Source organism: Gymnodraco acuticeps, unplaced genomic scaffold (genome assembly GCF_902827175.1).
Source record: "Gymnodraco acuticeps unplaced genomic scaffold, fGymAcu1.1, whole genome shotgun sequence".
NCBI classification, from domain to species: Eukaryota; Metazoa; Chordata; class Actinopteri; order Perciformes; family Bathydraconidae; genus Gymnodraco; species Gymnodraco acuticeps.
In genome coordinates this window covers 157966-181002 of record NW_022990032.1, presented here as the reverse complement: position 1 = coordinate 181002, position 23037 = coordinate 157966, and the positions used below count along the sequence as shown (strand labels likewise).

The following is a 23037-nucleotide window of genomic DNA, read 5'->3' as shown; positions in this document are numbered from 1 at the left end:
TAGCCATACTTATGCAAACAACATTGAATCTGGACTTGACATTATTCTGATTAGGCCTAGCCTACATTGCAAATAAGCAAATAAACACACACACACACACACACACACACACACACACACACACACACACACACACACACACACACACACACACACACACACACACACACACACACACACACACACAGGGTTTTGAAGATTGATAAATCCGAAATGGATGAACAAACTTTGCAGTGTATCCAAGGGTATTCCTCTTGTTTCCTCCGCCACATCTCCTCCGTCCATACCTCTGGGTAAGGTGAGCTTGATCTAGCCAGGGGAACGTTGCTAGCGCAGCTAACGTGCACGTTAGCTAGCATTATCCACGTCTTTAGGCGGCTCTTCTGATGATGTATTAATAGCAGCTTCACTTGTAGCTTCGGTGCTGCTAGCCTCTTTCTTCTTGTGAATTATATTATTTTTAGAAAATAAGTCAAGTAAAACATGTTAGCCTGCCATTATAGAGCTTTTTCGTTAGTGTTCTTGAGGGAAAGAGCTGCCGCAAAATCGGCGGGCGCGGCGAGCTGGCTCACCGTGGGTGTGTCAGTGACCGCGGGGTCACGAGCTGATGAATGATGAATCACATTTTTTTAAGGAAATCGTTTTAATTTTTTATTATAATTACTGTGAAATGTATTATGTTTTCGTCATTATTACAACAAATACACACTTGCAAATGATAACACTGGCAATGATTTTATATTTATTAGACTTAAAAAAAAGATCATGCTCCAAATAAGTGGGGGTACGGCGTACCCCCGCGTTCAACGCCCACTACACCACTGGATACAAATGAACACATAATGAAATATGACACCCGGTTTGATGATTGACAGGTCACAGTACAATGGGAGCTATCTACCCTTACCCACAATTTAAAGTCATTCACACAGACCATCTCCTCTTTACTCTTCTCTCTGTGAGGAGCAGCAAGTTCAGCTTCAGAACAAAGTGAAACACAAAGAATGGCATCAAATATTATTAATATGTCAGGTAGTAGCCTAATAGATTTATTTATTTTCTTCTCAGTGTACTAGAATGCAGAGCCATCCCTCCCTACACTCAGATCACGTGGGGCCTCATCTTGCGGAGGGGCCCCTCAACTGAGCGCACCGTTATGCGGCGCAATTAGTGTAAGCGCGGCACAGTTTTGCCGCTGCGACACGGAGGGCCTCATCATATAACTTTGCGTGGGGCCACAAAATGGCCAGGGAAGGCCCTGCCAGAATGCGTAGTTTATATGTTAGCATTTCAAAAAATCTCTGCATGTGTGCCTTTTTATGTTATACAGTTCAGCTTTGATTCCATCATCTCATTAAACTTTTTTAAAAGCATACTTTAGTTCTGTGAAGGGATATAAGGGATATATGCACTGTACTTCACTTTAATTGATTTTGTCTGCTGAAAAGCAAATAAGCAAATAAGCAAATGTCGGTCGCGATTTATTGACAAAGGAAAAAAGTGCGTCCCGAAGCCTGACCAGTTGAGAACCACTGGTTCAGAGTGTTTAACCGGAATAACAGATCTTTCCAATCACCACTGATTTCAGGGTCAGGAGAAGCTAAAGTCATGTTCTTGGCTGGCTCTGGTTCTCTGTCAGTGTCGCCATAAGTGTTGGTTACTTTTGTGTCATAAGAGCACAATGGAATTGTTTCTGTGCTTAATATTTGTTTTAATGCACATTCAGACTTCACTTAGAGCAATGATGTTTTAACACATTTCGAGCAGGTATCGCGTTATAAACATTTACTGGGACTAACTCAAAGAGTTTGAACCTAACAATAATCGCTGTCTTGAGGGTCAGGTTCTGAAGAGTCTCCAGAGTTGTCCTCAGTATCTGGTTGTAAATGTCTCTCTGGATCTGAGTTCCTGGCTGGTTCTGGTCCTCCACAGTCCTCTCCATCAGCTTCTGTTTCCATGTGTTCAGCTGAGCTGCTGGCTGGAGGCTCTGCCTCTCTGATCTCCTCAGTTTGAGTTTGATGAAGCTGTGAGGACTGACGACCAACACACTTATGAATTTTGACCAGATATCTCCGGGTGAATCTTTTGTCACAAACACTGCAGCTGAATGGTTTCTCTCCTGTGTGGATTCTCAGGTGGTACTTTAAATGTCCTCTCTGTCCAAAAGATGTCTTACAAATAGAGCAGCTGAATGGTTCCTCTCCTGTGTGGATTCTCATGTGTTTCTTTAAATCTCCTCTCTGTCGAAAAGATTTCTTACAAATTGAGCAAATGAATGGTTTCTCTCCTGTGTGGATTCTCATGTGGTCCTTTAAATCTCCTCTCTGTCCAAAATATTTTTTACAAATTGAGCAGCTGAATGGTTTCTCCCCTGTGTGGATTCTCATGTGTACTTTTAGATTATACTTGCTGCGAATTTCTTTACCACACAAAGAGCAGCCAAATGGTTTCTCTCCTGTGTGGGTTCTCATGTGACGATTTAAATTTCCTCTCTGTGTAAATGTTTTCTCACACAAAGAGCAGCCAAATGATTTCTCTCCTGCACTACGTCTTGAATCACTGACAGGGTTTTGTTTATTTTTCTGAGAGTTTGAACCTGGTTCTCTGGTCTCCTTCAAATCAGCCCTGTCTTCAGTGTCAGGTTCAGAAGAGTTTTCAGTGTCAGGTTCAGAAGAGTCTCCAGGGTTGTCCTCAGTCTCTGGTTGTAAATGTCTCTCTGGATCCGAGTTCCTGGCTGGTTCTGGTCCTCCACAGTCCTCTTCATCAGCTTCTGTTTCCAGGTGTTCAGTTTGTCTTTGATGAAGCTGAGAGGACTGAGGTTTCTCTTCATCATATTCACTCTTCACAGGGACAGGAGTGAATGTGGACTTGGTGATATCAGCCTCCTCCAGCCCTTGAAGCTGCTCTCCCTCCTGACTGCTCCAGAGTTTCTCCTGTTCCTCTTTAATGTGTGGGGGGGGCTCTGGGTCCTCCTGGTCCAGACTGGAGCTCCACTCCTGCTGCTCAGGGGGAACCTCTTCTTCAACCACCTCCAGCTGCTGGAAGTCTGCAGGAAACAGGAAACACATATTCAGAGAAACTGTAGAGTATTATAATTTAAAATCTAACCACGATTAACACTTCTTTAACTTTGCAGCCCTTATCCATTCCTTATTTTAAATGCTTTTCCAGATTGGTCGGCCTTTCACGGAGTGTGAGGCCGTAGCCTTATAGTTTGTGACCTGTCTCCAGAGTCGTTAGCTGAGAACTGGTGTTGGGGTTTCTCAGAGTAGTCGTTTAGCATCTCTCACCGCCTCGCTAAACCTGTACTTGGACTCATACAGGTGCATCTCAATTCAATTCAAAACCTTTATTTATCCAGGTAAAATCCCATTGAGATCAATGATCTCTTTTTCAAGGGAGACCTGCAGCAGTAGGTTCCACAAGAAGACATAAAAACATAAACAACAGAACAACAAAAGGACATCATAGGGCAACATGTACAGGGATTACAATTGACATATTTAACCACATGTACAGGTACCAACAGCATCTGATTTTGTAGCATCCAACCGAGCTTTAAAAACATGTAGTGGTACTAGCTTGGTAATTTTCCATTCTTTTTGCAGACTGTTCCATGTTAGTGGAGCTGCACATCTAAAAGCTTTCTTCCCTAAGACAGTCCTATTACTTGGCACATTTAATAAAACCACAGCATGCGATCTCAGGCAATAAGTACTTTCAATTCGCAGAGAGATCAGGGAGCAGATATAAGATGGTAGTTTATCCAACATTGCTTTGTAAATGAAAAAGTACCAGTGACTGAGCCTCCGTACAGTAAGTGATGGCATAACCGCCTTGGTATACAGGGTACAGTGATGCATAAGTGCTTTACAATTTGTCAACAATCTCAGTGCACTGTGATACGCAGCATCTAACTTGCTCAGGTAATTGGCAGGTGCATTCATATTTAACAAATCACCATAATCCAGCACAGGTCAAAAGGTCACAGTGACTAGCCTTTTCCTGGCCTCAAGCGAGAAACAGGACTTATTTCTGTAAAAGAAACCTAGCCTAACCCTCAGCTTTTTAAGCAGGTTATTGACATGAAGTTTAAAAGTGAGACAGTCATCAAGCCAGATACCCAAGTATTTGTAACAGGTAACCACTTTGAGTTTTATTCCTTGCGTAGTTACAATATCCAAAGCAGTCTCTGGTGTATTTTTAGCTTTAGCTTTCGAAAAGTGCATTACCTTGGTTTTAGCCACATTTAAAAGAAGCTTAAGCTCAGAGAGCTGAGCCTGAATAATGTTAAAAACAGCCTGTAATTTAACAACAGCCTCGTTAATCGAGGGACCTGCACAGTACATAACGGTATCGTCCGCATAAAAATGTAAGGTTGCTCCTTCGACATTTTCACCTAAACTATTAATATAGACAGAGAATAATAGTGGACCTAAAACAGAACCTTGAGGAACACCATTAGTGATGTTTAACCACTCAGAAGACAGCCCATCAAAGTGAACACATTGGGACCTTTCAGAGAGGTAGTTTACAAACCACCCTACTGCATGGCTGGACATGCCTATACTGACCAGCCTTTGCTTCAAAATGCAAAACTGATTTTTTATTAATATAGAAATGCTGTCCTTCTGAAAATCATGTTAATGTCTATGCATTCAGTACTTGGTTGGACCTCCTTTAGCGTGAATAACTGCATCAATGCGGCACAAATCTCTCTATTTCAGCGTGATAAGCCGATGAACTGCTGCCTTTGTGCATTAACCTGTTTTAACCCTGAGCCAGTTTTTCAGGTCTCAGGCTCGAAAATGACATTCCCAGAACAAATGACTATATCTTCCCTTTTAAAAAGGGGTAAATTAATAATCCTTTTTCTCAAAGCAATGATAAACCTTCGAGTTGGATGTAGAAAAGTCACAATCAATATAGATTTTGTTTATTTTAAAGTAAATTCAGATTGAACATAGTAAAAAAAAAAGTAAATTATAGTGTCCGTCCAAAAAAAAAACAGTACTTATCGTGAAAACCACCCTTGGATGATGGGATAGTAGACTAAAAGCTTTAGGAATCCAAACTATAACATATAATAAGTACCCTGTATCAAGATTGATGCAAAACAAGTGAAATTTGACCTTTTTAGCGAGATTTAGAAAAGAAAACCCACTTCTGGGTCATTTGGGTGCATTTTCCATATCTCTGGCCCCCCTTGTTCGATTTTGATGATTGAGATCTCTTCTTAACCGTTAGAGCCAATAGAATTGAGGGGAAGTTCCTAAAATCCATCTAAACATTACCCATTGGTGAATGAGTGATGCGTAGCCAGAATGCCCCGGAACCGGAAGCTGTGATACACTCAGCTAATATGAAAACTCCGTTATTGACATAAAGTGAATGATGGATTATCAGTAATCATTTCAAAGTGACACAGACACATTGGATTAACCTTCAGCAGCGTTTTTATCATTTTAATGCCATTGAACACGACTTTTTATCAGAACAACAGCAAAGGTAAGACAATGTCCCGTGAATGCTCCGTAATGTTACGTGGTGTGATGTCTGGTTTTGCTTCCCATGTCGCGAGTTCTATCTCAGTGATGATACTTATACGTCTGGAATCTGTGGAATCTCAGCTTGATAATCGATATCTTGTTTGTACAGATCCGATAAGTAATAAGGGTATTTATACCTATAGTTCTGTGCTAAGTGTGTTAGTATTTCTTCGCTCAGGGCTCATTTAGATGCTTCTTGTGAGACTTGTGTTTTGTTTCGGTAAAAATGGTTCATATCGTCAGTTAGCTGAGTTTCTTCCCGTTAAGTGGGTATAACACAATCATAGGGCTTCTTAACATTTAAAAACCTGAGACACAGTTTCGTGAGAAAAAAAACCAGAGAGCCCCCGCTAAACAGGTTAAGCCAGTGGTTCTCAAACTTTTTCTGTCAGGCCCCCCCTTTGGAGAAAAAAAAAGTCGGGCCCCCCACCAACACAAATAGTCAGGCTCAGTGGCGGCGACAGAGATTTATTTTGAGGGTTCTGTGGGGTAGCTTGACGTTTCATAGAGGGTGCTCAAACATTTAGGGTTTCCCATTAATGTACCGGTCGCTACAGAGGAATGTTTTACTGCAACAATCCCCACGCATATACACAGTGTACCCGCGACTGTTACAATGAAGGCTCGATAATCAGCTCACGGCATATAGGTGTAAGCAGGGGTAAAGTGCTATTTTTATAGGTGGTGTGTGGACCTCACATAGGGGGGGTCCGGGGGCAAGCTCCCCCGGGAAGATTTATTTTTAAATATTGAAGTTAAAAGCATCAATCTGGTGCACTTTGAGAGCATCTCTCAACACCCACATGAAACAGAACTGTGAACAGATTTACTTTTTCTTTATGGATATTTTACTAATCACTCTCCTTTTAAACTTTATTCTTTTGTTACTGTCATATATTATTTCATACCTGTTATTCATTTATTCTCTTATTTTTTTATAACTATAATGATCATATAAATGTGTGCCTCGGAAATAATTGTTTACATTAATGGTGACCAAAACGTGTGAGACCCACTGAGATAACACTGAGAGAGTCCTTTAGCTCACTGAGTCTCTCAGTCTGACAGGAGAGGACTCTCCTCCACTTTGTTGTTGAAAAAAACTCCTTATATCCGTTAGCGTAGCTCGCTAGCACCAGCTAAAAGCTGCAGATAGAGCCATAAGAAATGAATGCAACTGATTATGTTGCTATATGCTATATGTTGTTTTTATAGGCAATAATTTAAGCTTTGTTAGCTCCAGGTTTAATTTGTGCAATAAGTTCATTTCAATAAGTTCTGCAATAAACATTGAATCAGTCCGGCGCTTGACTAGTAACGATTTTTTAAATGTTGGCCCACTGTGTATTTGAGTTTGACAGCCCTGCCCTAAAAGGGACATGAAAAAAAAAGAAAAATAAGAAAGAGAAAAAAAAGGGTTAGTTTCCGTGAGCACGAGAAACTAACCCTTTATCCCGACTTTTTTGAGAAAGTTACCGGTGCGCCAAGGAGGAAGTGGAGCGCACAGGAGAAAACCATTTCATTGCAGACTGTTATGTTTACGTGGGGAAATGACAGTGTATACATTATTTGAGATATATTTCGAACTCGGACTTAATTGTATGGACATGTCGGCCAGGGGTGTAGAGCTATTTGTGTAAGCACCGGTTTGGTAAAACAGGAGTCTGTAAACCAGTCTGCTTTGATCTATGACTTAATGTCTGTGACTCTCAGAGTGCTGCCCGCAGCTGGTTTAAACACACACACACACACACACACACACACACACACACACACACACACACACACACACACACACACACACACACACACACACACACACACACACACACACACACACACACACACACACACACACACACACACACACACACACACACACACACACACACACACACACACACACACACACACACACACACACACACACACACACACACACACACACACACACACACACACACACACACACACCACACACACACACACACACACACACACACACACACACACACACACACACACACCACACACACACACACACACACACACACACACACACACACACACACACACACACACACACACACACACACACACACACACACACACACACACACACACACACACACACACACACACACACACACACACAATTTGTATTGTATGAGAGAGGTTCCAGGTTGAATTGAGGCGAATATTTGTAATGTTCAGAGGTTGTTGTGTTTAATATTCATGAGAATATTTTTCATTGTTCAAATGATAATAAACATTAGCATAAAGCATATTTGTCCATATGTTGATAAGAGTATTAAAAACTTGAAAAATATTCCTCTAAGGTACATTTAGAACAGATAAAAAATGTGCGATTAATTTGCGATTAACTATTTTTAATCGACTGACAGCCATAGTTAAAATACGTGCATATTTAATGAGATAATGGATCATTTGCATATTTAAACATGCTATTTCAGAAAACTTGTAATACAAAAAACAATTGCCTTATTGTAAGTAATTAACTGGAGAAATTTCTAGCTGATACCTTTAAGTTAAAAAAATTACCCTATTCACCTGGGGTGTCTCGCCTTAAATAATGTAATGATGTTAACATGCATAGTCTTTTGATTGAATATTGAATGAAGTCAGAGTAATGTAATCCTAGGTTGATAGTTCTATAATGTTAAGTTTATAGACTGAATACTTATAGCCTTTTAAATCGAGTAATTGATAAAGTAACTGGTGTTTAGCTCCAGAATCAGAATACCTTTATTCGTACAGTCCTTTAAATTGAATAGGTTAAGATTATATATTATTATAGGTAAGATTATAATGTACTACATTGATCATAAAAATGTATAATATTGATAGTTGATAAATACATGATAAAGTTAGCTAGGATTAAATGGTTTGTGTTATTATATTCCTGCGTTATTTCATGTATGTTAAAGTGGACCTATCATGCTATATTTGAATAATATATTGTAGGGCCATACCTATATAAAACATGCCTGCAAAGTTTTTTTTTCAAAATACCAAACAGATCCTGCATTTTAGCCATGCCTCATTTCGCTCCATTTAGCAAAGGCTGAATCTATGAGAAGTCTTCTTCGCTGCTTTTGTGGCAGACTACAGCGCCACCTATAGGCCTGGCATATGTACTACAGCGTCTCCAGCACTTTCGAACTGTAATGGCAGTGTCTGTCTCCTCCTGATAGGTGGAGAGTTGCCCATATAGGCGGAGCTCCTCGTTCCTGACGTCAGAGAATTTTCAAATCTGTATCAGTCTGTATCAGATCCGTTTTTAGTAGTGGTGCACGATAATTATCGGCCCGATATTAGGAATTATGACGTCATCCCGATAAACCCGATAAAAGTATTAATAGCCCCGATAATATACAATATATTTTTTGGGTAAAAAAATACTGCGGTGTGGGTGGATTGGGATGAGGGGCGCTTGTTTTTCACTCGGCTCCTCCCGTTTTGCCAGTACTGTGGTATTAGTGGTTTAGGAAGATGGGAGTTTTTCACAAATCCAGCGCTCCCTAACTCATGCCTGGCTGTGACGTAAATGGTGTGCGGCCGTGAAGCCAGGACAGTAAACAAACATGTCGTCGGTAGTATGGGACTATTTCAAAGTTTCAGAGTTAGATAGTTCGCTTGCTATTTGTATTAACAAATGCAATGCAGAAGTTCCACGAGGAGGGAAAAAGGCAACGAGCTATAATACTTCCAACCTGATTAGTCACCTGAAACATCGCCATCGCTACGATGGTGTGTTAAAAGCGTACGAAGACGCCTGCGCTGCTAAACTAGCGGCAAATCCAAAGCCAGCTGCAAAGGCACCGGGGCTTTTACCTATCGACGAGGCTTTTGAAAAAGGCAAGAAGTTTGCCAAAGACGACCACAGGCTTAGTTTTGTTCATAGTAGTAATGCTCATGTCATTTGCTCACTACTAGTCTTTTTTTTTACCACCAGGTGTGCAAAAACTACAGGTACATTTAATATATAAATATATATATATATATTATTATCGGTTATCGGTATCGGTCTTGAGAAGCAGGAAGTTATCGGTATCGGTTTCAAAAAACCAATATCGTGCATCCCTAGTTTTTAGAGATTTGGGTATGGAGGAAAAGAATGAGGGTTGTGTTTTCTGACACTTGGTGAGTTCCCTGACACACCGGGGACACATATTCATGTATAAAAGACGTACAAAAGTGCATTTTGCATGATAGGTCCCCTTTAATTGTTATACCTTTGGAAAAAGATGCTCCAAACTAGGGCTGCACGATATTGGAAAAAACTGACATTGAGATTTCCCCCCCCCTGCGATATGAAAACATACGTTTTTTCCCCCAGAAACCATCCTTTCTTGAACTTTAAATGCTATACATTTTGTCTTTTTTTAACTATTTTTAACCGGATGATGGATTTTAGTCACGGACGTCTGGATCTTAATTTATCATAGCAACAAGCTGAGCTAGCTTGGTTAGCAGTGCCGAACTGCCCTGGAGAAACATATGAAACTACTTTATTCAGTGTTTCTACCTTTAATCATCGGGTGCGTTTGCTTTGGAGATTTGATTGTGATTGGTGGTTTGCTGTCACTCACTCAAGTACCCCTGACATGAGAGCCGCGCAAGTTTTCCTTTTGTAGCAAGCAGCAAAATGATTGTAACATGACGTGTTTGAGTTAATTTGCCTACTTTTTTTTTAAATCGCGCGTCCACGCGATGTGAATATCGCATATCACGATTATCGTCCCAACACGATATATCGTGCAGCCCTACTCCAAACACTGATGGAAGATCAGTTTTTAGGATTGTGATTGACTGCGTAGGAACCATGAAACATAGTAATGCCTTTTGTTTTAAAGGGGACCTATCATGCAAAATGCACTTCTGTACGTCTTTTATACATGAATATGTGTCCCCGGTGTGTCAGGGAGCTCACCAAGTGTCAGAAAACATAATCCTCTCTTTTCCTCCATACCCAAATCTCTAAAAACGGGGCTGCAACCGATCTGATACAGATTTGAAAATGGTCTGACGTCAGGAACGAGGAGCTCCGCCTATATGGCCAACTCTCCACCTATCAGGGGAATGTGGAGTTGGGCCACGGCCGGCCATTGCCGCCCGAAAGCGCTGGAGCTGTAGTACATATGCCAGGCCTGTAAGTGGCGCTGTAGTCTGCCACAAAAGCAACGAAGAAGACTTCACGCGCATGGTTGCCCTTCTGTTTATTCTCCGCTGTGGCTCTTTTTCTCCCTCCCTGAGGCAAGCGTTTGCTCCTGCAGCTGTAATTCAATGCAATCCCTCCCCATCGAGGCCAGCACTGTAATTCTCTCCGGTTAGTCCACCAGCAGATGACAAACACCCACCTCTCCGCCTCTTCCAAGGAACGAGGGGACCGTGCGGCAGAGTTTCAGTTAGATTTTTTTTCGCCGGTCAACATGTCCGTTAAAGTTTAAATCTTCCAGACAAAATTAGAAAAGTGCTGGTCAAAGGTCTTCTTTGTTATTTATTGAGCTTTAACCTCTTAAGCCCCACGGACACGAGCTCAGGTCCGAAAATGCTATATATGTAGCAACAGTGCTATATCTGAAGTGTCATTCATGAAACTATTAATATTCCATACCCATCTGACCGGAGGAAACTTGGCTAACTGACGATACGAAAAAAAAAATGTTTTTCGAAAAATAAGTCTCACAAGAAGCCTCTAAATGAGCCCATGGCAAAAAACGGGCAATTGCTATTTCTGCTCATAACTCACAAAAACGATCATATATAATTCATACTTTCTGCACAAACACATTTTCTGAAAGCTGAGATTCCACAGATTCCATGGGTGTACACCCCATCACTACAGGCACAACATTAAGCGAGCTAGCAGCCAGAACATAGCAAGTAAACAATATCAGTTTTCAAATCCATGACAATAATTAGGTCTTACCTTGGCTGTTTTGTGATCAAAAGTTGTGTTCAAAGTAGGGCTGTGCAATTAATCGTATTTTAATCGCGATTACGATTATGGTTTGCGACGATTAGGAAAACAGCATAATTGACAAAATACGATTATTTTGCTGGGTGCGCTTTCGCCCCTCCCTAAAAGCCCACTCGGCCACGTGGGAGTGACATGTGTTGTGAGTGTTCAGCGCAAGCGAAGATCTCAGAACAAGAGCAGCAACTAGTTAAAAAGAAGGGTCGCGGGGAGATTCCCAGTCGATCGCGAGATGTGTCTAAAAATAGAACAACAATATTCTGTTTTATCGTTAATGTCCTGTAACATAATGTTCCCGTGCCAGAATAATGCACTTGAACGCATCAAAGCTTTGTGATTGGCCGGCCTCACCCCATGTGTCCGGGCGTGGCTGGTGAGCAGTGCACTAGTTCGCTGATGTTGTCCGTGTCAACAGCATGGATGGTCAACAGGAGTGACAGTCCGCACACACACAAGACCGCAATTATGGCAGAAGCAAAAAAGCCCAAAATATATAATTTTCACTCCAAGTGGGAGGATCATTATTTTTGTATCTATTCCAATTCAAAGTCCATCTGTCTCATCTGCAATGCGAGCGTGACTTTATCGAAGAAGGGTAATTTAGGAGCGGCATTTCAAAACAGTGCACAAACGCTACGAGACGGAATTCCCTCCTAATTCTGCCCTACGCTCCAAAAGGGGAGGGGCCTGAAAGGACAGCTAAATGCACAGCAGTCCATTTTCACCAGGCCCAACAACAAGAGCAAGGCTGCTACCAGAGCATCTTATCGTGTCAGTCACGTTCTTGCGAAACACATGAAGTCTTTCGAAGACAGCGAAGTTGTGAAAGAAGCTTTCCTGGAGGCTGCGACGCGCTTTTGGGGGACAGTAAAAATAACAGCAGTATTTCAACAGGTTTTTGATATAATAAAAACTCAATTTGGATACCGTTATTAATCTGCTGTAAGTTTTAGTTTGTTTGAATTTATTCATGATAATTATTGTACAAAATGGTATAAGAATGCAAACATTAAGATCTGTTCTGTTTAAATTGATTATAGTCTATCAGTTCAGAAACTAGTGTTGCTTGCATCCTATTTTAAAGGCATTTCTTTTTATACTCTAATAAAATGCAACAAAAAATGGGTTTGATTCTATTAATGTTGTCTTTTGTATTGCACTGTTGCTGCAGCAGATTACTGTGTAGCTTCAGATCTGAGTTGTCTTATTAGTAAGCCTAATTTATACTTTTGTAGCAACACTATTTTTATATAATGGCAAAGAAAGGGTTCTTCAGAGTCTTTTCTTTTTTTTCCTGTGTCATATGTGGCAGCACTGCCACAAGTTCCTCTTCAGAGAGGGTCTTCAGTACAGGTGGCAATATTGTCACCTGCCTGCGCTCATCTTTGAAACCAGACCATGTAAACAGGCTGGTATTTCTTGCAAAAAATCTTTAAGAGATGACATGAGCAGCCCTACCAGCATTTGCCATGGTGGCCTAAACATTTTTATTTGGTCTTAAATTGTAGTTCAACATACATTCTTACTTACTTCTGGACCATGACGGTTGGCCAGCCTTCAACGTTTAACTGAGTGGAATATGTTGAATATGTTTTACCAAAATGTTGGCTATATGTTAAGGAGTTTTCAGTAGGTTGTGACAGTGCACTGCAACATATTTGATTTAATTTATTTTGGTCTAATTTATTTTTATTTATCATATTAATATATGTTTAGTATGGTTTTGGAAGTGCGCTCCAACACATTTATTGATCTTGTTTATTGGTAAAATATTATTTGTTTTAAAGTTCAATAAATGGTCAATGAATAATCGTCAAAATAATCGTGATATCAATTATTGACCAAATAATCGTGATTATGATTTTTGCCATAATCGCACAGCCCTAGTTCAAAGGAATAAAAACGCTGCTCAAGGTTAATCCAATGTCTCTTGTCACTTTAAAATGATTACTGATAATCAATCCTTTCATTCACAGCAGAAGAGTAGGTCCAACGATTAACAGTCCGTGGCTTCAGCTGCGGGAGATGCAGTTTACGCATAGCTCCCCCTCCGTAGGCGTAACGTATTTTGAAACTGCCACTCGATTCGATTGGCTCTAACGATTAAAAAAAAGGTGTCAATCACCCAAATCGACCAATGGGTTCCAGAGATAGGATCTTGCGTAAGTATAAGTAAAGGCAGTATAGCTGGTTTACGCACAGCCCACTCTTTTTACGCAACATCGCATAGCATAGCATAGCATGTCCCGCGGCGACAGGAGAGCAGAGAACGGCAGATCGATCAGCAAAACAGCAGGATTTGTTTTCTTTGTCTTCATTGTAACAATGGCAGCCAGAAAGAAGACTTTTTTTGTCCGTCGAGGAGGCATTGGACATCGTATTTCAGGACTCTCCGTCGGAAGATAGTGATCTCGTCAAGCATAAAGGGGACAGTAATGACTCTGATTATGAACCTCAGTCACCGGAAAGGAATGTAATCTCTCTGTTTGTATCTATTACTTATTTATTTGGTGTAAGAGTATTCATCTGTTTTTATCTTTTTGTTATTTATTTGGTGTAAGAGTGTATTCATCTATAGTAATTTCACACACGTGACAATAACACGACGGCATCCATCTTGTGATATAATGTTCTTTCACACACTCAACAACAAAGAAGATGGATGCCGTTTCTTGTTCTTGTTGTTGAAATAAACAAGACATATACATGTTGAATTTAACACGGTATTACATTTCATTTAGCTGACGCTTTTATCCAAAGCGACTTACAATTATTACTTATATTATATATATATATATATATACACACACATGCATACATAATATGTATATACACAATATACATATATAAATATATGACAGACGGAATATTATTAAATATTGAAAAGATTATATGAACCCCGTCTCACATAATTTACACGGTATACATTTTGAGTGATATAATGTTATTTCACACACTCAAAATTGATGTTCTGCTGTTGTTGTAGAGCAATTATTTCTGATTTGAGTTACATTTTTGAAAGTACAAGCCAGAGAATTAATCTATTTGTTTTTTCCACATTTGTTTTCACAGTGAGGAAGGCGATGAGGATATGGCTTCTGGATGCCCGAGTATTATGGGGAAGATGCCACCAAGGTCAGGAGGTGCTCTGATGCTGGCAACTGAAGGGTGAAGACACCTGTGTACCAGGGTTTAAGCTAGGATTTTTTCTCGCCGGTCAAATGTCCGGGCAGAATTTATTTTACCGGACAAATTTGAAACTTACCGGTCATATTTCAATAATAATAATAAGAGTTGTGTTGCAGAGTTTCCGTTAGCAGGTAATTACCGGACTATGAGCAGATATGCTGATGTTTAAAACTCAGTTCACGGGGCTCATTTTTATATTGCTTCAGTTTATAATTGTAACAGATCGAAAAATGCAGCTTCATTTTTCAATAAATTATTCCACAAACAACAAACAACATAATTATTACATTCAAACTAACTACTTGTAGTAGATAACGTACATTATTCAAAAGTTTACATCAACTTTGAATAATAACACGGGAGAAACGGATCCTCTCTTTTCCCCTCTCCCTCCCTCTCTCCTGACAGCCCGTCAGTTTCTCATGCAGCTCCTGCAGATCGCTAAACAGTGGGCGGGGCTTCAGGTGATTATGCAGAGCTGCGTGTCTTGGTCAGACTCAGCAGCTGATCTGATCTCTCTCGCGTCCGGTTATACTTCACTCTCGTTTATGTCCATATCGATCAGATCTCCTGATCGGCCTTTATAGAGAGCACCGATCAAACTATTAAGAGTGAATATCGGCCGATAATGACCGGCGGCCGATCTATCGGAGCATCCCTAATTATTACCAGACATTTTGACCGGCAGGTTTTGAATTTACCGGTTTTTAATAAATGTTACCAGCTAAAAACCGGTAATTACCGGCTAACGGAAACCCTGCTGTGTACTTCAGGAAGTGTCAGGTCCCTCTGTGCTTCACTACCAAAAAGAACTGTTACAGGGCATGGCATGACTTACTGGAGTAATACTGTAACATTCAGGGTTTGTATAAAGTTTTTTTTTTTTACCCAAAAAATGCTTGTTGTTTAGTGTGTTGCTAATTTTTTTAAATAAATCTGCTATAGTTATAGTCAAATGTTTCCTAAGTTTCCTAATTTTTATTGTGCAAGTAACATGCATCTCATGCAAAGAGGGAACTTCCCACACACACACCACACACACACACCCACTTAATTATTTTTATTTTTTTAACAATTATTTTTAATTTTTTATGGAATGAATACCTATAGTGATAATTAAATGTTATACAATGATTTTTACAGTCTGGTACCTGAAAAAGGTTAAATGGCACTGATGGAACCAAATGTACCCAAATGTGCCCAAAGCTTAGTCCGCTTGGACTTTTTTTTGATAAATCTCTCTAAAAAGGTCAATTCTCACTTGTTTTGCCTCAATTTTTATATAGGGTACTTATTATATGTTATAGTTTGGATTCCTAAAGCTTTTAGGCTACTAACCCATCATTCAAGGGTGGTCTTCACTATAAGTAATGGGTTTTATTTGGGCGGAGACAAAAATGTACACTTTTTGACTATGTTCCATCTGGATTTACTCCGACACTGAAACATCTTTATTGATTCTGACACTTCTACATCCAACTCACAGATGTGACCTTGCTTTGATAAAATAAATTATTCATATAACCCTTTTAGAAGTTAAGTTATAGTCCTTTGTTTTGAGCATATCATTTTCGAGCCTGAAACGTGAAAAACAGGCTTGGGGCTTAAGAGGTTAAAACAAATGAATAATGACTCTATATAATAATATAAGAATAAAACACGGAGGACGGAGATCTCTTTTTCTCCCCCTCTTCTGAGAGCCCAGCAGCTCATCTCAAAGCATGCTCCCCTCTCCTGCAGGGGGGCGTGGTCAGCTGCAGCTCATTTGCATTAAAGCTACGTCACAGAATCAGCCCCTGCAAAATCAGGGCTGGAAAAGATCAAATAGAGCGAAATGAGGAATGGCTAAAATGCAGGATCTGTTTGGTATTTTGAAAAAAAAACTATATTTATATACTTTATATAGGTATGGCCCTACAATATATTGTTCAAATATAGCATGATAGGTCCACTTTAATATAAGATATTTGTTTGAGCACTATTGATTGGTTGGCTTGGGTCACATGGATATGGGAGGCACTCATTATAATCCTGTTCACCTACGTGAGGTATGTGTGTGGAAGAGAGGGTGACACAGGGTCGTTTGTTGACCACAAGTTGAAATGATTGCTTTGATTAATATAACAATAGGCGCGTTCACACCGGAGTACTTTTCCCGTTTAGTTCCGTTAGTACCCCTTATGTCGCGTTCACACCAAAAAGAGTACTTAGGGACATTTTACCCCCATTTGTTGTGCCTGCTGAGAGGTGGTACTCTCCTGGGGGAAAAAAGTGCCCCAGTTCTGATTGGCTGGGCGAATTGCAAACCACGCCCCGTAAAACTCTGAAATGTTTTGTAGAGCCGCAATTTTATTATCCTCGCATTAGCATTATTAGCATTAGCCCAGCGCACAAATGCAGAGAGATTAACTTATGGCAACACAAAATAAAACATGGGAGCGGTGGAGATGAGGAGGTGTCGGCATTCTGGCGATTTACTCGGAAGGCTTCAGTAGCCTCCCCCAACTCCATGGACTTCCGGCCCGGGACTTCGGGTGGCAGGATACGCCGTGAAGTCGTTTGCGGCCTGCCAGTAAACCCAAAGCAGAAGAAGACGAAGTGACATCAGCGGCTTCATTTGCGCAATCTTCCCTCAGGGAAAAGTACTCCGGTGTGAACGCGATCGGCTCTTAGTTCCATAGGGGAATTAAGTGCTAGGAACTAAGTACTCCAAAGTACTTGGTGTGAACGCGGCTATTGTGCATGTCCAAGGAGAATAAGTGGATCATTCCAGTTTTCATTAAACCACATTATTTTGCAACAGAGTTTTTGATCTCAGCAAGTACTTTTTTGTAGCGTGTCACACAATATGCAAAATGCCAACACCCTTTCCGAATAATCTAATTTATTAGGGATTCCGAACAAATGTATTATTGGTAGGGGTGCACCGAATGGGAAATTATTGGCCGAAACCGATACCGAAAATAGGAAACAGTTGGCCGAAAACCAAATGCCGAAAGGCCGAAAATGATTAATAGAAATATATATATATAATGTATACATTTTTTACCAATGTTGTTTAGCTACCTGATTATGGAAATAGACATGATTATGGCAAAACTTCACTTAAATAATAATCACTATTATGGGTCCATAAAACATTTATTCAGCACTTTTGAATGCATACAGTACATTTATATATGTCATGTATTATTGCTAAAAAACATTATATCGCAGTCTTAGTGTCGTCAACTCGTTTCTAATATGCAAAGACAACAAATGCATCTATGATGTATTTTCGATCAGACGAGATCTCTCTCCCCCGTCTGTGTGCGAGGGGGCGGGGCAGTTTACACACACGCAGCTGCTACATGCAGCGGAGCGCACTGCGGAGATGGCGGAGAGAACGCGCTCCGAGGTGTGGTTAAACTTTACCCGTCTCGATGTGGAGAATACTTGTTACCATAAGTGCAATAAGAGTTTAGCATGTAAGCATGAGCAATTTGTCTAAACATTTAGCAAAAGTGCACCGCATGCAGACGGAGGAATGTACCGGGTTCGACCGTCTTTCTAGCAGCTCTGTAGCCCCATCCACGAGTAACGTTTCCACGTCAGGTGTTATGTATGCTAGCAGCAACACACGGAGTTAACTACATTATACAAACATGGGTTAATGATTAGAGGAAACTGAGTTATTTAGTTTGTTAAAATTTCAGCTATTCTGTTTACAGTCTGTCATCAGATTATTGAATACGATTTGTTAAAGGCTCAGGGCAATCTCGATGACAAAGGTCAATGTTCCCCCCCCCCCCCTGTGAGCCAGCCGCGAGCATGGTCGCCGCGTCTTTATTACGTCATCACAACAACACGTTAGGTTACCAACGTAAGCCTGTTCTGACATTCGGTGATATTTTTTCGGTGCTAAAACCCTTTCGGCCGAAAGGGCATTTTTAACCATTTTCGGCCGATAATTTTCGGTGGCCGAATATTCGGTGCATCCCTAATTATTGGGGTAGGTTTTGTTTATCAAAATTGATAAAAAGGGAAGAATTGTTGGGGAAATATTTTCTCAGGCCCATAACTGTGACCCAGTTTATCAATTTGTACTGACCTCACTGAGCACACGCACCTGTAGCTTGGCTGCTGTGCTCTCAGTGTTTTTTTCCCTGTTCCTGCCTGTTGGCGTCAGCTGATAGAGGTGTTATGGTTTTATCTTGTTATGCACAATGTTGATTATTCTCTCAGAACCAGCTAAATACATGGGTCTGGGTAGAGATCCTCAGAATTTGTTTGGAATCCGTTGTGTCAACTCATGGCTCGTGACACGTCTTGTGAATTCTCCGGCCGAAACTCCAAATAAACTGTCAGTGTTTGCCATCAAAGCTCCTGCTCTCCCCGTGTCTCTCTGAGTCCTGTTTGCAATTACATGAGAAGTTCTCTAAACTGGGTAACAGGGGCACTGCACCCTCTTACTCTCAGCATGCCCTCATACGAAAATGCAGACTTCCCCCATAAAATGTTAAAGTGATGCCAGAAAAACAATATTTATGTTAATCAAGTAACGGTATAATTACTCCAGAAATATGAACATGGTGTCAAATAGAGCGTCAGGCGGCAGAGACAGCTATTAACCTGTTAAGCCCGAAGCCTGGGTTTTTTTTCACGACACTGTGTCTCAGGGCATCTTAATATTTAAAAACCTATTAATGTGTTATACCAGATTAACGAGAAGAATCTCAGCTAACTGACGATACGAACCATTTTTACCGAAACAAAACACAAGTCTCACAAGAAGCGTTAGCATTAGCCCTTAGCTAAAACGGGCAGATGCTACTTCCGGTGCTAACTAGCAAAAACGATCTTTAAAACTTAATATTTTCTGCACAAACTACATATCATCTGAAAGCTGATACTCCACAGATTATTTTTGTTATAAGTATCATCACTGTAGGACACAAACTCAATGAGCTAGCAGCCAGAACAGAGAAGGAAAAAAACAACAGTTTTCAAAACCATAACAATAATTATGTCTTACCGTTGCTGTTTTGTGATCAAAGCTCTTGTTCAAGGGAATAAAAACGCTGCTTAAAGTTAATCCAATGTCTCTTAGTCACTTTAGAATTGTTCCTGATAATCTATCATTACATTCATGGCAGCAGAGTAGGTATAAAGTTTCGCAGTCCCGAGCTAATGCTGTCTCACGTGCCGTTTACGCAAACCTCTCTCTACTTGACGTAAGTGTTTAGCGGGACTTACTAACTGTCACTCGATTCTATTGGCTCTAACGGTTCAGAAAAGGTGTCAATCACCCAAATCGACCAATGGGTTCCAAAGATAGGATCCTGCGTAGTATAAACTACGCCCGCTCCGGCTCCATTACGCATTACGCAGCCTAGAGTGCTAGAGATGCTAGCTGACGATAGCGGGGCTATGATCATACCAGATGACTCTTCGTCGGATGATGAAGATCTCCTCCAGCCAGACCTGGATCCGGACAGTAGTGACTCGGATGTTGAACTTCCACCACGGGAAAGGTATGACATCTCTCTGTTTTTATATATTACTTATGTGTTTGGTGGAACTGCGTCACAGTGCTAGCTTAGCCAAGAAGCTACAGGAATGATTAGGCAAAATGCTAAATAGTGTTACTTGTCTTTTTGGAGTTACATTTTCTAAATGAATGGCCAGTGAATGAATATACATGTGTTTACTTATTTATTTGGTGTAATATTATTCATTTATAGTCCAATATTATCCTACAAGTATAAGCCAGTGAATGAATCTAATCTCTTTGTTTTTCCACATTTGTTAGATGAGGAGTGACCCCAGCAGGACAAAGCCACACACCCAGAAGACTTTCAGGGAGCAGCTTGCTGCAGAATTGTTGGAGTTTGCTGAAGGCCCTGCTGAAGGCCCTGCTGAAGGCCCTGCTGAAGGCCCTGCACCTCCACCACCCCCTCCTCCTTCACCACTCACATGCCCGAGTATTATGGAGAAGATGCCACCAAGGTCAGGAAGAACTGCAGGAGGTGCCTAGATGCTGGACTCAAAAGGGTGAAGACACCTGTGTACTGCAGGAAGTGTCAGGTCCCTCTGTGCTTCACTGTCAAAAAGAACTGTTTCAGGGAGTGGCACGACCTAAATACTGGAACATTCAGGTAGGTATATATATATATACCTAGTGTGATTTTATTGTATAGTTCGTTGGTAAAATGTTTGTTTTTACATGCCTATAGTGTGTTGGTAAAATGTTTGAAATAAATCTGCCCCAGTTGGAGTCAAATGTTACCTATGTTTCCGGTTTTTTTTATTGTGCAAGTACACTTACACACAATGACCTACAGTGTAGTTTTATTGTATAGCGCGTTAGTAGTTACATACACACACAGCTACACTTACACACCTACACATACCCACACAGCTACACACACACAAATATATATATTTTTAAATATTGTTGTTTTTTTTGGTCGAATGAATACCTATAGTGATGATTAAATGTAATACAATGATTTTTATAGTCTGGTATCGGAAAATGGTCAAATGGCACTGATGAAACCAAATGTGCCCAAAGCTTATTCCGCCTGGACTTTATTTTCATAAACCTCTCTAAAAAGGTCAAATATCACTTGTTTTGCCTCAATCCTGATACAGGGTAGTTATTATATGTTATACTTTGGATTCCTAAAGCTTTTAGGCTACTAACCCATCATTCAAGGTTGGTCTTCACTATAAGTAATGGGTTTTCTTTAGGCGGAGACAGGAATTTACATTTTTTAACTATGTTCCATCTGAATTTACTCTGACACAGAAACATCTATATTGATTCTGACACTTCTACATCCAACTCACAGATGTAACCTTGCTTTGTTCTGGGAATGTCATTTTCGAGCCTGAAACCTGAAAAACAGGCTCGGGGTTTAACACGTTAAGAGTCTAACGAGTTAATACAGAGTCTAAAGAGTGAGAGAGAGTGAATAAAGAGGGAACAGACCTGCTCTGTGGATCTGAAGCTGAGGCTGTAAAACAGCGTCCAGTAGTTTCCGGTGTCTCTCGTTCTCCTGTTTTGAACGAGACAGTTCCTCCTCGTACTTTGCTATCGTTCTTTCAAACAGAACAAAGATGTCTTCAGCAGCCGCAGTGAGTCGCTGCTTCACCAACGAGAGTAGCACAACACTCATGTTTACTAAATCACCACTTCCTGTTTCTCTCACTCTGTGTTGCTAGCGTGTTACCAGCTAGCATGCTAAGCTAGCTTCTAGAGTCCGAGCTAGAGGCTTCAGAAGAAAGAGCACAAAGTCAGAGGTTCATCCAGACACACAGACGATGTATGGATCAGCTGTGCACACACACTTCCTCAGGAACACCGAGAGAGGACCATGGATGTAGCGAGAGAACACACGAGAGAAGCCACGAGACGCGATCTGGTTCCATTAGAAAGAGCGAAACCATCACTTCCGGTGCATCACTTCTTCTTCTTCTCTCGATTTAAAGGCGGATTGCAAACAACTTTAAGGTGCATACCGCCACCTATTGTACAGAGTGTGTATCACCATTATCATCCTATCACCACTTGTGGAATTATACTATTTATATATTCCTCAGAGACACAACAACCGCCATCTCACCAGTCATAGCTCACATAATTAACCTCTCCATAAAAAAGGGGAAAGTACCCAAAGACTTCAAAATGGCAAGAGTAACCCCCCTGCACAAAAAGGGCAGCAAATTGGACCCAGGCAACTACCGCCAGAGGTGTGGACTCGAGTCACATGACTTGGACTCGAGTCAGACTCGAGTCACACATTTTATGACTTGAGACTCGACTTGACAACATCACAAAAGACTTGCGACTCGACTTGGACTTGAACACCAATGACTCGGGACTTGACTTGGACTTGAGCCTTCTGACTTGAGGTGACTTGCTACTTTAATTCAGAGGTCTCCAACACGCCGATCGCGAGCTGCCAGAAGAGCAGACTCCCGTCGGGGAGAGCAGAATCTTCAGCCGCTCCTACTCTTGCTGAGATTCCTTGCAGGCAGGGGCGGGTCTTTATTTAGCTGGGCCACCATGCGGCCAATCATATGCGAGGACACACTAGGATCATACCATTATGTGAAAGAAGGGTGGGGGGCACAGCATGTGTAGTGGTACAGGCCAGCTGCACAGAGCGACGGGGAGACGGGGAGCCGGATTGAAATGCAAGCGCGTCGGAAAAAGTTAAGAAATTAGCGAAAACCGAAAAAAGAAGCAGCATCTGGCTGCTTTTCAATGATATTGGAGAAAGCAAAGCTGAGTGCAGGATTTGTAAAAATGAA

At 40.9% G+C, this 23037-nt stretch overlaps 1 protein-coding gene across 1 annotated transcript; it reads right to left on the bottom strand.

Annotated features, from left to right (window-relative positions):
• Positions 1-1690: 1690 nt before the first annotated feature.
• Positions 1691-22167, bottom strand: LOC117545318 (zinc finger protein 454-like). Its single transcript, XM_034215044.1, has 2 exons — positions 21713-22167; positions 1691-3046 (listed from the first exon to the last, which is right to left on the bottom strand). Exons 1-2 carry the CDS (start codon positions 21897-21899, stop codon positions 1815-1817), a joined length of 1419 nt encoding a protein of 472 aa, XP_034070935.1. The 5' UTR covers positions 21900-22167; the 3' UTR covers positions 1691-1814.
• Between the last annotated feature and the right edge of the window lie 870 nt (positions 22168-23037).